The following is a 15,794-nucleotide window of genomic DNA, read 5'->3' as shown; positions in this document are numbered from 1 at the left end:
AGTTGGTGACTCTATTTCCGGCTCATGACCATGTCACTCCACCTCTGAGAACAATTCTCCCCACCACCGGGCTGGGTCTTGGCAGCCATGAATTTTTGTGCTGTGTCATCCTGCCCACTGGGTTGTATTGGAGATCAGGACCCATTACTAGCCAATGCGTATCTTGAGAAGTTGGCTGAAGAAATTGCTCAGAATCTAACTGCGGAGCTCTATAGTAGGTTTCTGCCCGTAATTCTGTCTTGTAGGTTTCTGTCCTTAAGGTCTCTTGGACAAATCCAGCATTTGACCCTTGGGAAGGCTGTTTATCTTCTAATTCTCTGAGGAACCTGATCTCCTGCTAAGTTCTCTTTTCCCCTGCACCATTTTTGCTTAAGCTAATTTAAATAGATTTTCTTTACTCTCACCAGCTTATCTAAGCCAATTGTCCAGGAAAAGAGTATTCCCAAGTCAGGACAGACTACTCTAGTTTCGTTAGAAATATTCCTAGAATATTCCTCAGGTTTACTGGAAATATCTTTTGGTATTTCCCTGGTTAGAGAACTGCATTTTCATCCCTTGATATAAATATATTTGAAATAAATATATTTATTTCAGATTAATCGGCATTCTGCTTCATTTTGATATTTCTTTAGAGTGGCTAATTCAAAGTGTATGGATTCTGTTACAACTGGAGTCTGACACAGAACCCCACCCTCTTTTCCTTGGGCATGTTAATTGTATGCAGTAGGCATTCAATTAATACTTCTCAGAGGAGCAACAACCCACTAAGCCTTTTCTTCTTCAGTTCAGGTGTGTTACAAATTCTGCTCTATTTTCTAACCACAAATAACTGGCTTGACCATCGCTACCGGATTATTCTCTTGCAGAAAATTTCACTTGCCTTTGTAACCACTCCCAATCATACCTGCTGCTCTGAGGTATCTTCCTTTTTGTTTCAGCCCTAGATCTCTCACTGCATATGCCCTTAAGCTTCCAAGGCTCAGTAGGCCATTCCCGACCACTACCTTGTGTGTCTTAGCAAGCCCCCTCATAGCTAGCTATATCTAGTACCGGTCAGATAAACCTCAGCTTGCCTACGATGGCTCTGCCGCCACAGGGCTTCCTCTTCTTCCTTGGACTAGAGCACCTGAGCTGAATTCCCCAGACTTCTAGACCTTTCTCAGTGCCCTTTACTTTCACCTGTGCCTCTGCATCACAGGTGATGGGGAGGAAATAAACAACTCTGGGCTGCCTTCCAGACCAGTGGAATTAGACTACCATAGGCACATGTTCCAGAAAGCTCCATTTTAAAATAGCTTCCAGATGATCCTGATGCACTACTGGCAGGCCCAACCCTAGGTCCTTGAGGTGCCCTTTACCATTTTCTTTGTATTCCTCCTCACACGTTGCAAACTTTAGAAACAGGAAAAACTTTTTTCTCCCCATGCCCTTCATTAGCGTTTCCCTCACAGGGGACCTAAGCTCTGATGTGTCATCAAGACCCACTATCCCCTGACCTCAAAGAAAACACTGCTACTCAGGATTAAGCATGTATTTATTTTAGTTCAGTTAAAACATACATTGTTTCATTGAAACGGTGTAGCACTCTTTGCCAACAAGTCCTATTGGAACCGCTGGCCTCTAACAGTACAGTGGGGGGTATTTACACTATATACAGAAAGCTAACACACCCAGGTTCTCAAAGATCTTTCATTACATTAGATCACATTTGGTTTCATTACACTAGATCACATTTTGAAACTACTGCATTTTGGAAATTAGACCTTATTTAAATTTTAAATAAGAGATCTGAAGTTGCACCAAGTTTTCGTGAAAAAATGTGATGTTCATCCAGTCTGTTTATTGCAAATACAATTTAAACAATATTTTAAATTCTTAGTGTTTACATAATTAGTCAATTTGTTTATATTGAAATCTCTGTACAGGTACTTTTTGGGACAATTCTTATAGATACATTTGAGTTCATCAAAATGCAGTTAAGAAACTTACAGGAATATATACACTTGAACCCAAGACCCAAACCTGACATTATATACATTATATATTACAAATACATATGGACAGACAATGTATGTACAGATTATCATAAATATTGAAAAATAGGTTAGCTTTAATGGATTAATGCTGTTCTATAAATAACATTACAGTTATAACTGAAACATCCACGGAAGACAGTAATGCAAAATGAGGTGACAAGACAGTGGTTTTAATACTGAAGACTGCTCATTAATGGGAATTCACTGTTTTAGGAACCTCAAGGCAGACAAGATAGCTCCAAGAAAACCATGCAATGGAATTTACCCTAGGCAGTTTGTTTTGAATTTCCAACAGTCAAGAGGATTGAACGAGCCTCCCCACGTCAATTTGCTGTGAGAAGAAAATTCCTTTTTTCTGTTCCTTCCTGGTTGCCACGGTAGTTTCTCCTGCATGAAAGGATGTAAACTGTAGAAAACAATTCTACTTGGTACTTCCTGGCAGGTCTCAGGGACGCAATCAGCAGTTCTTCCAGGAACTCAAGCAGAAGTGCCAATTCTCGGTCTGAACTAGAGGTGAGGTTCTGGATCTGAAGGGAGCGCGTGCTACAACCCAATTAAATGAAAGCAGCGCCGCAGAATCCATCTTTTCACTGCCTTTCTGGATGGTCCCCAATCACGTTATTTTTGTAGAACACAAATGGACCATGGGTTTCACCCGATGTAGCACTACAAGACGTCTTCCAGTTCCACGAGGGTCTTCACAGACATATCCTGTCTGTAATTTAGTCACATGTAATACAAGAATGTGTAACAAAAACCATGTCTGCCATGTTTCTGGCCCCTACCTAAAGCTAAAAATGCTTAGTTTAAGAGGAAACCTTAGAGCCAGAGGACCAATTGATGATTCCATTATTTGCTTCCCTCAACCACTAATGGAATTATGTGTATTAGATATTAGACATGATGTCTGATGAGCAAAGTACCACATTATTTAATATGTTCACCATACACCATAACGTACAATAAATGTGCTCTTAAAGCCACGTGATTTTTTCACTTCTAACTGGCACTGAAATGGAAGGGTGAACATGCAGTTGGACCAACTACTTACACTCAGGATGCACTGTTTTCCCTAGCTAACCATCTGCTGGATGTAAACAAATAATTCTGTGTTGTACAAGAATGAGATGACAATCCAGTGCAAAGGAGTTTAAAAACTTACTGCATGAGAAAACCCAGTGGCCTGTCTGAAGAGAACTTATACCAAATACCGGTGTAACCTGTGAATTAGACCTCTGCTGTAGACAAAACAAGAACACAACTAAGCCATACATTATCAAGTAATTCCCACTTCCAGCAGTAGATGAACATTGCAAAAAGTTGTACTCTCTGGATAGAAGAGTTTTGGCCTATAGCCATCAAATGCCCATTTCCCACTGCTGGAAGCAATGTCAAAAAAAGGGCTGGCCCAAAAAAAACAAAACAAAACAAAACAAAACAAAAAAAACCCCCCAGAGCTGTCAATACAGCTCTGGAGACAGATGCAACTGAATAAACCCTGTTTTACCCAATTGCACTATTTGGTACCTCAAAATTAGTTATTTTACTTCCCACTGCTTTGTATCTTCCATTCTAATAGATTGAAGCCATAAGTATTTCAGTCTGAATGAAGTAAATTATTTGGGGCCAGAGAAGAAAAGTGATGAACGAGTTCATCTCATTTGGTATAGCAATATAATCAATCAGTTATTCTTTAACGGTGAAGTCTGGATGGAAAAAACTACGCTCCTATTCATGGTACAATTTGTCGTTACACCATTTTCTCTAAAAATTTTTTTGGGTTAAAAAAAGTATTTGGCTTATTATGCCTACAAAAAGGCAAATCACTTCACAATACTAGTATTTGTTTTTAAACACCAATGGTTTTTTTTTCTTATGGAATTTGTTGACAATTGTTTTTTGGATAAAGTTTAAAAAGAAAGCAACTTTTTTTTAAAAGTAAAATAGTGCTTCTGAGGTCTTAAAATATTTTTGGTACAAAAAAATAATAGTGTTTTCTCAATGGTTATTTCAATACTTTGCTGTAAATTAATAAGAATTGTTTCTCACATCGAATGGTTCCATTAGGCACATTCAAGTAAAATCATAAAATATCCAAGTTAAACAATGACGCAGCCAACCATGTGGCTTGATAAAAGTTAAAGAGTTCGTCCATTCTCTGGAATGGAATAAAATTGTCACTTCCATTAACCCGAGACTCGTGGTTTGGTTGTTCATATCCGTTTCTATCATACAGAATAGTTTCTTTAAAAAGAAAAAAAAAAAAGTTCACTTATTCTGCACTCAGAAGAACCAGCGAGGAATCTGCACTTCAAAAGGAAGTGAAACTGAAAACATTAGGTGAAATTTCATAGTAAGTTGAGAGTTGACTCAACACTGGCATCAAGTGGACTAGTGGGGTTTCAGCGGCACCAGTTAATGGCCACCTCCGTGGGCATCGTGTACCCAATCCAGAACAATCAAGGCCATACTTCCGGTCATCACCACTATGCCACTTAACAGGAAGAACACAGCCTGCAACGAGCATAGAGAGAAACTCATCAGCCAGCAGAAGACATACCCGCGAACATTCCTTCCTACTTTTAAAAATGGGCTTGGAGTCCCTGAAATGATGTGTTTCCAGGGCTACACTTTGACCTTGCTCAGGTAACTGTCTTAAGTTATCAAGAGCTTACGTACAGTACAAAATAACTCGGTTTTTGAAATCTTCCCCAAATTTGCTTTCTCATTCCTTTGTTTCAGACAGAAATGTAAACACTTTTCTTTACGGAATGAACTACTTCATGTCGTAAGCAGAACAGGACTAGTTTTTCATTTGCTTTTCACATTTCTTAAAACTTCAAAACTTCAAAAATTTTAAGTCACAAAATCAAACTGAAGTCATCGTACAATGCAGCCTGGTCAAAGCCAGAGCTTTTCCAAGAGACATGAGTAAATTTACTCCTCATTCTACCCCCTTCAGTTACTGCCACTATGTATTTTGAATAAAACAAGACAGCTGAATTATATAGAATTATAAACAATTCTAGTGTTTTAATCAGACTAGAACTGTAGCAGCGTGAGGACTAAAAGGCAGTCTTTTTGCTAAATAACCTCACCCCCAGGACCTTCTGTAGTTAACATTATCATGTTCTTTGTACAATCAGCGGTATTACACTTTAAAGTACATTTTATTACTTTAAAGTATAGCGATAGCCCTCCTCCCCCTGCTCCTTGCTTTGAAGACAGTTTGAAGGCCCATTTAAGTGTCGAAGTGGGCAGCCAGACAAACCAGCTCCACTAATGCGGGACGCTGACTGAGCGCCTCCACACTGCACACACACTCTTTATCTGTGCTCCTACCTCTGAAATACCTCAACTGCCTTCTTGCAATTAACTTAGGCCTATATTCGAAGGCGAACTGTCTTCCACCTTTCCTGCCCCAACCTTCCACCTGTGAAGATCACCATTAAAGAAATACACACTAGAAACTTAGAAGAAGTGGAACTAAGGGACTAAAATCAGGTAATTCTAGTTTTAGAAGATCACTACTGTTTCTGTAAGTCTGAACAGCTCACTCACCCCGATCTTTTGTACAGATTTCATAGGTTCTTTCTTCACTAACTTGATGTAAAAGGCAGACGGCAGAATAAAGATCAACATAGCAGCTGCAGACGCCCCTGAGAAAGAACAGACCACCTCTTGAGAATTCAGTGACTCACTGGTCATTCCTTTTTTAAACTTTAAAATCGCTGATGTGGCGAAGGACTCTGACACATTCTAAAACTTACCGATGAAACCAAAGATATCTCTAATTGTTGGGACAAAGATGACAAGCAAATTGGTAAATGCCAGGATAGACACGGTTATGATACTATGACGCCACCAACTGAAATCTTTTGCTGCACACAGCAGGTGAGTTATAGAACTCCGGATCTGCAAAAGCAGACAAAGAGAGATATGAAAATTCCAGCTTTAAATTAACGGGGGAAAAAAAAAATCCCCAAATAATAGGGGCTTATCTTTAAAAAAATTAAAAATACCCAACTTTCTAAATACTTAAATTGTGCCCCTTCTTCTACTGCTGTTTCCTTAACATCCGATGTTAAAAGATCACTTTAGGTCTCCAGTTACGGAAAAAAATCACTCAGAATGTTTTAAAAATCTACAAAGTATTTTAAAAAATCCCTTCAAAACCACCATCAACTTGGTATTGCTCTAAAAGCGTTTCCCTTCTTACAGAAGAAGAAAATCTCACAAGTCTTCACATGTTTAAAAACTCATTCCTGGTGAGCGGAAGGAGGGCAGGTGACCACTTACTGGGAAGATGACTACTGGTACCGTCAGGGTGACAGCCACTAGCACAGCCAAACGAACAATGAGAAGAAGAATATCAGTTCCCATGACTGTAGAGTAGGTATGAAGCAACTCTGATTCAACGTGTTCTATGGGGAAAGACAAAGGAAAAAAAAAGCTTCAAGTGAGCGGTTTCCTCTAGAGATTAGGTGGGAAATCTAACTTACAGCAAATACGCAACAAAGTTATTAGCTACTCACAAAACGGGTATAAACTAAGAGGCTAAGAAGATTAATTTGGAATTAGGATTAATGCAATTAAAATAACATCGAAGGAAAATTTTCCTAAATACCAAGTAGAGATTTAGCCACATGACCCCCAGCAAAAACAACAGGAGCTACATAGCTAAATCCCATGGTCTGGCTTACAGTTTGTGGTGCAGAATGTGAAGGTGACTAGAAGAGGAGATAGCATGAAGCCAGATGGAAGCGTACCGTAAGAATGCCATCAAATGGCTAAGCTATGACCCTGGGCTTAAGAAATTACTGATTAAAGACTATAGGAAATGCTCAGCTCTAAATTCAGTTTCTCATTCCAAGAAGGAAATACACCGAAACATGGAATTTAAATGATAGATTATACATGTGCAAGTATCGATTTTACTTCACGGAGTGTTTCTTTCTGAAAGCTAAACGTTATTTACCATAAAATGTCAGGTATCCAAAGAGGGCAGCAAGCAGGTACATGAGAAACATGGCGAAAAATGAAATCTTGGACACATTCATCATTCTTCTACGGCTGCGGCTATGTAAATTCAAAGAAAAATACAGATATATACTTGAGCAGTAGTTATAAGCAGTAATCAAATGTTCTTCTAACTTTCCCAATGAATTTACATAAAAAAGAAGTAGAGCACTCACCCTTTGAGTTCTTCGTAAATGGGAAGGATAGCAGGATGACAGACAAATGAAAAGGTCAAAATTGGAACAGCGTAGACAGTCTGTAAAAAATGAAAACACTTACTTAAAATCCTCATGTAACACACTTGGGTCATCACAGGTCTGCAGTTTGTATTTTTAGAGTAATGAATTTTAGCATCAAACCGTTAAAGTTTTCCTTCTTCTAATCTTTCACTAAGAGTGATCAACATCCTAACCTCAGAATGTGTCAATTATTAACATCACAGAATTATTTCATTTCAGTTCTCCATCCATTTTAAGATACAATCTAACATTTTCTTCCCAGTCTTCAATAATTCAGTCATCAGCTACTCATGTTTTCTAAAGAGTAGCTACTACCCCTCCTCCCTTTACCTTGGGAGTTATTTTTAAATTTCCAGGGGCTAGTATCCCTCTCTTCTTCCCTAAAATCTTAAGAAAAGAAAAACTATATTTAATCACCTGTGAGTTGAAGATAAAATAACGTGGTCTGCAAGAATAATCGTCCGTCATATTAAATACCATCTCAGGTGCAAAAGTCGTCGGCTGGGTTAAGGTGCTGTTTAGTGTCTCATTAATTATCAAGCCAACTTCCACAGGGCAAGGAATCTGAAATTTCTTGCAAATCACCTGAAAACGCATTATTTTTGCATTTGTTAAACTGAATAACGTGACTGGGCTCATAAACCAATCTCTAGCTTTAAAAAAGAGTTATACCTACCACAATCAGGAAGAACATCATACACAATAAGGAAAGGCCACTGGTATATCCCAAATATCCTGTAGGAGGCAGAAATTATTGCTTCAATAGAACACATTTCAGGCAAAAAGATTTTCTCAACTTTTAGGCAGTAACTCAATTCTGTCTGAAAGTCTTTAGTAATGAATACAATATTAAATTTCTAATTCTTATGTACTAAGGTATAGACAGAATTACTTAACAATGCTTGCTAATAACTGAAATAATAGAAACTTTCATTTTGTGTTATTACTATTTACAAAGCACAAATATTATCAAGTGTTAAAATATCCTGGCCCATCCTGGTAGCCACTGTTAGGATTTTGAAAAGGTCTACACGTGTGTACGTGGCAGCTCCCCAAGTCATGTTTTTGGGAGCTTTTTAGCTTTCAGTGTCTATTAAGAGAAAGCCAACTAGCTAGTGAGAGGCTCATTTCAGCTCTCTTTAGAGCTGGGTTTACTCACCTAAATTTCTCAGCAGGGACAAAGGAAGAATGAGCACCAGCGACACCAGCAAAACCAAATAGTCACCGTTCAGATACCACAATCTGAATTAAAGAAAAGAAACACAAGGTCAAAACCAATCATGAACATTCCCAAGAGACAATACACCTCTTCTGACTGGACTCATTTCATAGAGATACTATAAAAATAAACACAAAAAAAGGCAAGTCTGGAAAAAGCACTTCTCATTCACAAAAAGCCTATAGATAGGCGTAAACTTCTAGCTGTGTGCTAGCTGAATCTTCACTCAGGTTAGAAATGGGGTATGAACAGTCTAACTTTTGTCCCACTGTTTGCTCTGGGAAGGCTGCCCGCTGATTCATAACATAAAATGCTTCTTAAAGGCTTGATACTCATGTAGGGAACAAAGCAGCATTGTTAAGTCAGTAATCTTATCTTTCAGTATTTTTAGAAGAATTGTACACCAACTCGGTTATAGCTTTGGCTTACAATTTTTAATGCGAGAAACAAGGAAATTTAAAACAAGTTTCGTTTAGACACTTATTAGCAAGTGGAATTATTAAACATTTCAACAAGGAAATCTTCTCATACTTCGGTAAAACACATAGGCAAAGACAAACAACAAAACCCAATCCCCCCAAAACAGGATTTATTCCAGATTGTCAAGAGTTATGTTGTGACACCTTGACCCACCTTGACTCCAAAAATAGTCAAAAGGTCTCTTCTGAACTTAGAGAAAACATTACCCATGTCTCCTATAAGAGTTTTAACAATGTCTTTTCCTTCCCAGGTAATCAACCATACCCTCTCTTAAATCACTATTTTCAAATCCTAATTGTCCTGTGAATTCCACTACACTTACTTACTTCAGCAACAAAGACCCCACAGAAAACTCATGTTTAAAGATCAGCTTATTAAATTTCTAAAGCCAAAGAGATAACCACACTTCTCTATTTTGAGATAACGAGCTGTAAGTAAGTGGGGAAGTAAATTGCCCTTCCCCATGTTTACTCTAGATAAAAACCTGTTAGTCCACTGGGAGGAATAACTGTGCTACAAGGATAAGGTTTCTACAACGTGACCATACGTTTTTCTGGTCTTATGCGTTTGAACAGATTAAGTTTTAAGAATTTCAAATTTATGAAAAATCAGACAGGACTGATTTGTAATGTAATTCAAAGCTTCAACCTGACTTAGATTAGATTTTGTGTTACTCTGCTACAATTTCTTAGAGAACAAATACCAAAAGAAAGTTAAGAAAACCTGCTTTCACACACAGGTTAGAGAAATTATTATCCAGAATTACAGCATGAGCTTCAATCTTTGGTCTTTCATTCTTAAGACTTCAAATCAGTCTATGAGGGACTTCTTGGTCAATTTCAAGAGGAACATTTACGAAAAATAATTGGTAAGTATTTTGTATTCAACTTTGATAAAATGTATCTAATCATGTTAGACTATAATTTTTCTTATGAGTAACCTTACTTAGCACCTACCCAGTTGTATCTTCAATGTTCATTAATGCCTGGATCACCAAAGGTAACTCATATTTCACTATGAAGAGGTAGCTTGACATAGCTGGAGGAAAACAAAATTATACCATTACAAGTGCAAAATGTGGCATGTGACACTAAAAGTAACGTGTCACCACTCTGCTACACAAAGAGTAAAAAGTCTACCCAAATGACCTTTTAAAAAATTCTCACCTCCAATGTTCTGCATTGTAATTGATCCAGAGGCTGCAAGCTTTCCAACTAATCCAAATGCTTTATGTCCCAACTGTTCGTATAATAAAGACCCTAAAATACGAAGAACACAGAAGCATGAAGGAACGGACGAGAAAATCCTGACAGGCGTAATTGTTTTAGAAGTATCAAGAGTGCTACCATACCTCCTTCATTGGCAGTTTTCAGAAGGAGATGAACAGAATACAGGGAAAATATTGACACAAATGTCAGGAGGATTCTGATGAGAGAAGGAAAAGGCACAGGGTTATACATAAGCACAGCTATATGTAAAGGCAATTCTTGTGCTTGTTATCAAAACATTACGTCCTAATATTTACGTGCTAGATAGATAGGTAGAAAGCCCCTAAGAACTGGTGCTCGCCATCCTGGCTAGTGTCAACATCTTCCCTTAACCTGGTATTAAAAACCTGCATCGTGTCTCAGGTGTTAGCTCCACGTTACTGGTTAAGAGCAGGGGTTTATCTGCTGCACCAAGCATGTTGGGAAACTCAGGAAAGCTTAACTTTAAGGTGGTGGAGTTATGAAACCCAGAATTTGGTTCTGGCACCAAAATATTTAACTGTATTCTTGCCACTTCTCTGCATTTTAAGGTTCCTTTTATCTGTAAAATGATAGTAAATTAGCCTGTCAGTAAAAATGTAGCACACAAGGCACTTGTGAAATCCAATTGAGACAGGTTCAGTAAAGACCCTGAGACCACTTGGACTATGTAAATAAGAAGAGGAATGGGCCTAGGAAGGGAGTGAGATACCAACATTGGAAGCATCGGGCACAGCGTTAGAACAATTAGGCACAAGTAAAAGAAGTAAGCAATGGGATGATGTAATATATTGCACGCCATGGTATGGAATACAGGACCAGTATTATGATGAAGTTAAACAATGCCTGTGCTAGAACAAGTAGCCTATCAGTCTGATTGGGGTTGCTCTTGGCTCCACTGGGTGGAACAACAACAACAAAAAAGAATAGGGGGAACTAGAGGTTCCCCAGTATCACTTAGTTTTCCTTTAAGGATACAAGTTCTCTCTCATTACAGATTTACTTTCCTCCCCTCCTGGGAAATTCGCTAAGGAAAATGTGGACTTTTTTTCTATTAAAAACAACAATAAAAAAAAAATCATGAAAAACCCATTGAAAACTCTGTAAACAAGATCGTTACTTTTCCTGAATTCTGTACAGGAAAACCAAATCCGGTACCATATAAGATCTGGCAAAGAAATTGAGGTCTGTTAGTTATAACACAGGTGGTGGCATTGAACTGCCATTCCAATGTCAAAAGTTTTACGGGGCCTAGTGAGAGGTGAAAAAATGACACCACTGGCCTTACCTCTAACTGAACAAAGTTGTTAGTTTACCAAAAACAATGTTTGAAGTATGCTGACAAATTCAGTCCTCCTTTCTTACACTGAAATTACAATGAGGGATGAATGGACTTTATAACCTTTGAGGTCACTTTCAAGCTCAAGGCTGAGTCTGCCTAATAATGTTAGCTAGAGTTGTTTAACCACACTGCAACGGCCACATGGCTTCTGGCCCATTTACCTCTACATTCTCTAAATACACCTTATAAAATACTGATGGGATTAAAAACTCACTTGTTTAACCATTTATTAAAAGGGTTAATCAAACACATAGACCTTATTAAAGTATAATTTCAAAGGCACAAGGGTAACATCAGAATTTTGTTTTCACTTATGAAACAGGTGCCATTTTCTCTCATGTTAACTATAACCACACTAGCAGCATTAAAGACCATCCAGTTTTTATAGTTAAGAGTCAGGAAGGATTTTGGAGTATTTAACAATGAGGCCATTCAAGTTCCCCAATAAAAACTTCAAAACTCTATGGTCCTTCCTATGTAAATTCCTTCACCTTAGTAGGAGGTCTCAAAAAGCTTCATGCTAATGAAGCAAGCTGCTAGCTTCCAATGCTCAAATGCCAGGCTTAACTTTGGTACAGGATTTCACCACAAAGCAGAACTTTGCAAAGGTCTGCTTTTCTTTTCATGAGCATTCTATTCTGTTGGAGAAAATAACTTGAGTAGATGGCACAGTCAGCTAACTGAAACCCATGTGTCACAAGGGGACAATTATCTGCTCCCTGTAAGATGTGGTTTCTTCATCAGCACAATAAATCACACAATCTTCCACAGAAATTGCCTTACCAGGAGCCCATGGGTATTTAAAGTTAACAGCTATGATACAAATATCATGGAAGATGTATGTTCAAATTTGCATGTGTTTTTGTTGTGTACCTTCTTCTCCCTGGAAAATAGGGTTCCTACTTTTCTTACTAAATTATCTGAGAACCAATGATCCCACACCAGTTAAGAACCACTGCACTAAAGTCTTCTATTGCTCCAAAATCCTATTCTAGGCATTTATGCTAGAAAGCACAGGAATAAATCATTTTAACGGGGCAAGTAGGGAAAAGAACATTTAAATGCAAGTGCTTATTAAAATATTTATTTTTTTGCTATGGCATGTGGCAATCACACAGACCTGGAAGAAATAAATATTAGAATAAAAACAGAACAAAAAAACCCCCCAACATATGGGTTTCTTTTTAGTGCCCAGAAAATTATGACTCACTTTTCTTAGAACAAGCATGTTCCAGGTTAAGCAAATACCACCACACTCTATATATTCTAAAAAGTCTGTTTGCCTTATGAAAAGGTTCTTGGGAAGACTATGTCAATTTATAAAATGAGTTGGAAGTACCATGCTTACTAGCATTTTTTTGCTAAACATTCTGCCAGAACAAAATTTCTAACAACTATGGATTTATCAATGGTTCTTTTCAGATATACAAACCCTGTTACCACTTAAACTATTCCCACTGACGTAATGACTTTTGATTTAATTACTAGTTTCCAGTGTTGTCCTATTTCTCCCTAACTGGCTTTCTTGAGATCATGCATGCAGTTTACATATTACAACAAGGAGGCTTTTGGGTTTCTCATCTTAAATTTCACACAAATGATTTTAAAGTCAACTATTTCAACTGTAAATTCCATCTCTGGAGTCGAAAGTTTTATGTTTTATCATATTAACTGCCCTGCATGGCAGACTCACTACTTACACATACTTACATAAAAAGAGCAATTCCAGTATTAGCCATGGCATAAGAAAGCCCAAGGATTCCACTGCCCACAATCGCATTGCTCAGATTAAATACTGACATTCCAAAGGAAGTAGTACCTGGATGCTACATAGAGGGAAAACGATAACCAAACATATAACAATAATTAAATGGAGAAAACCAGCTTTGGGCAAGTTAGATTGAAATCTAAAAGTAAAACTATTCTTTTACTCCATAAAGCCACAGACACACAAATTATTATGTTCAACTTACAAAGTCTGTTTCATACTTCTTCTTCCCCAGATTTGATTCAAGTAAAAAGTTCTGGTTTTCAGGATCTACATCTGCATAATGGCTGTGAGGGGGGGAAAAAGGAATTCTCAGTCTTTTCGAAACAGACAACGGAATGCTTTAACACAAACAGCCCTTTAGTTGTCACGCACCTTCCCTGAAATGCATGCGTAAGCGTTAAGTAGGAGTCGACTTTCACCAGAGATACTGTCAATGCGACAATCAGATGCTCGTTTCAGAGATTATACTCGCTCCAGATGCTACGGTAAGTTACAGCAACCGAAGCAGAATTCCAGGTGAAAAACCCTTAAGCCCTGCAAGCTGATCAAAACCGCCCCCCGCCAAAAACACACACAACTTCTCCCACCTTTTCAGAGCAGCTTGCTTGGTGGGGTAGGAGTAGTTGAAATCGCTGTTGGAACTGTAGCTGCTGCTGTCCTCATCCGGGGAAATATTGAACCTTCCCATTTCGGCTTTCTTCATGCTGGCACCGGGAGGAAGAGAGGGTGCAGCGGTAAACACTGGGCTCCTTTTGTCCTTGGCGGTGCACCGGCCCGCGCGGCTGCCTGCGAAGAAGGTAGAGGCGGCGCGTCAGGACTGCAGCGCCCGCCCGCCCGCCCGCCCGCCAGCCGGCCGTGATCACGTGACGCCGCCGGGAGGCGCAGCGCGGCTGATTCATCCCCGGCCAGGCGAGTGGAAAAGTACCAGCCGAGCGCGAGGGGCGGGGGCGCGCCGAGGGGCGGAAAAGTACAGACATCGGAGCCGCGGAGAACAAAGATGGTCCCACCGCGGCGATGCGCCCTCAACGGCCCGCGCCCTCCGGACCCCAAAACCCCTCTCCAGAGGACTTTAGTACTGCACGCTCTCAATTATCCTAAATCGGAGGAGAGGGGTGCACGGGGGCTCTGTTTCGCCTTTTCTCCGGCCTCTCTGGTCGTGCACAGGCATGCCGGGCACACATCCCACCCAGACATTGGTTAGGTGTGCGTGCAGCCCAGGTGCACGGCTCCCAGTTTCTAGCATTTGCAACAACAATGCGCGTAATCCATGTTTTCATGCCCGGAGTCCCAAGATGGGGAAATGCCTCTGCAGCAGAGAGCGAACTCAAACGGGGCAGAAAGAGCTGACACGGGTCCTCTCCGGAGAAAGGGAGAAAGCCCGTTCCCCGGCGACCAGAGGCGCCGCGGGTTTGTTTACACGCGCACGCCCGTGCCCTCGAGCACACTCGTCTACAAGCATTTGGCTCGCGAGCGCTTTCGCCCGGCCGGCCCCTCCTATGCCCGGAAAAGAAACTGATGCAATATCGATCTCCGATTATCAAATCTTCCGGGCCCGTCTTCCCCAATCGTGGCCTGTGTATACGAAAAGCCCGAACCTTCCTCCGCTGCCCCCATATACCAGATCCCCCTCGATCTCATTTTTTTATTAATGCAAATCAGTCACAAGACTTGCCGCAGCGGAGCCGCGGGCCGGGGTGGTTCCCCTCCCCCTAACGGGAGGATGCGGCTCCGCTCCCGGCGGGCACGCGGCCCCCGCGCCGCGCCCCTCCCCCGCCTGAGAAGGGCGGCGACCCCCGTACCAGCCGGGACCAAAGGCGGGTCCCGCCGACCCGACACGCCAGCGCCGGGAGGAAACAGACCCCGCAGCTGCCTTCCCGCCGCGGCCCCTCCCGGGAGCCCCTCCCCCACTCCCGCCCGGGCCCCGCGCCCTCCGCACAGACGCCCCCGCGCGCGTTACCTCGGTGGTCTCCGCTCCCGTATCCCGGAAACGTCACGCAAACGCCTTCGGTGGGTTTTTCTCCGCTAAACAAAAACCGTAAAACAAAAACAAAAACCAACAACAGGCAGGAAAAATAATTCTAATAAAAAAAGGAAATGGCAAGTTGCTGCCGCCCCAATCGTCCGGCGTCCGCCGTCTCGAGGGAAAGGCGCGAGGCTGCGGGAACGCGTGGTCCGGCTGCGTGCGGTGTTGTGGAGAAAGCGCTCCGGGACGGCGGCGTCGCGCGGCTCTGGTGCTGCCGACCCGGCAGCGGGTTATAGCGGCCGCCCAGGAGGACGCGTCAGGGGGCGGGGCCGCGGCCGCCCGGGTGCCTTCTCTTTGTGTATCAACACTACCTGGGCTCCGCCCCCGGCCCGCCCGGGCCCGCAGACCCCGCCCCCTGTCCCCCACCACCCCCCTCCCTTGCCCTCCCCCCGCGGCCCACTCCGGCGGCCAGCCCCGC

At 41.2% G+C, this 15,794-nt stretch overlaps 1 protein-coding gene across 2 annotated transcripts; it reads right to left on the bottom strand.

The window, feature by feature from the left end:
• Positions 1 to 1,516: 1,516 nt before the first annotated feature.
• On the bottom strand, positions 1,517 to 15,589 carry SLC38A2 (solute carrier family 38 member 2). 2 transcript variants are annotated; one of them, XM_032876961.1, is made up of 16 exons: positions 15,311 to 15,589; positions 13,941 to 14,139; positions 13,556 to 13,637; positions 13,293 to 13,408; positions 10,345 to 10,418; positions 10,160 to 10,252; positions 9,950 to 10,031; positions 8,454 to 8,536; positions 7,971 to 8,029; positions 7,712 to 7,879; positions 7,232 to 7,311; positions 7,015 to 7,115; positions 6,336 to 6,460; positions 5,807 to 5,951; positions 5,598 to 5,695; positions 1,517 to 4,550 (listed from the first exon to the last, which is right to left on the bottom strand). In XM_032876961.1, exons 2-16 carry the CDS (start codon positions 14,054 to 14,056, stop codon positions 4,452 to 4,454), a joined length of 1,521 nt encoding a protein of 506 aa, XP_032732852.1. In that variant the 5' UTR covers positions 14,057 to 14,139; positions 15,311 to 15,589; the 3' UTR covers positions 1,517 to 4,451. The 2 variants fall into 2 exon arrangements, with proteins under 2 accessions (XP_032732852.1, XP_032732853.1); XM_032876962.1 differs by lacking the exons at positions 13,293 to 13,408; positions 15,311 to 15,589 and having other exon boundaries at positions 13,941 to 14,057.
• Between the last annotated feature and the right edge of the window lie 205 nt (positions 15,590 to 15,794).

Source organism: Lontra canadensis, unplaced genomic scaffold, assembly GCF_010015895.1.
Source record: "Lontra canadensis isolate GAN:19392208 unplaced genomic scaffold, GSC_riverotter_1.0 scaffold59, whole genome shotgun sequence".
In the NCBI taxonomy this organism is placed as follows: Eukaryota; Metazoa; Chordata; class Mammalia; order Carnivora; family Mustelidae; genus Lontra; species Lontra canadensis.
This window is presented reverse-complemented; position numbering and strand designations above follow the sequence as displayed.

Coding starts and splice junctions, on each gene's coding strand:
- SLC38A2 (XM_032876961.1), bottom strand. CDS start 14,056: ATGAAGAAAGCCGAAATGGGAAGGTTCAATATTTCCCCGGATGAGGAC. Junction 8,537..9,949: donor AACATTGAAGATACAACTGG/GTAGGTGCTAAG, acceptor TCTTTAATTCAG/ATTGTGGTATCTGAACGGTG. Junction 7,312..7,711: donor ATTTTATCTTCAACTCACAG/GTGATTAAATAT, acceptor CATTTTTTACAG/ACTGTCTACGCTGTTCCAAT.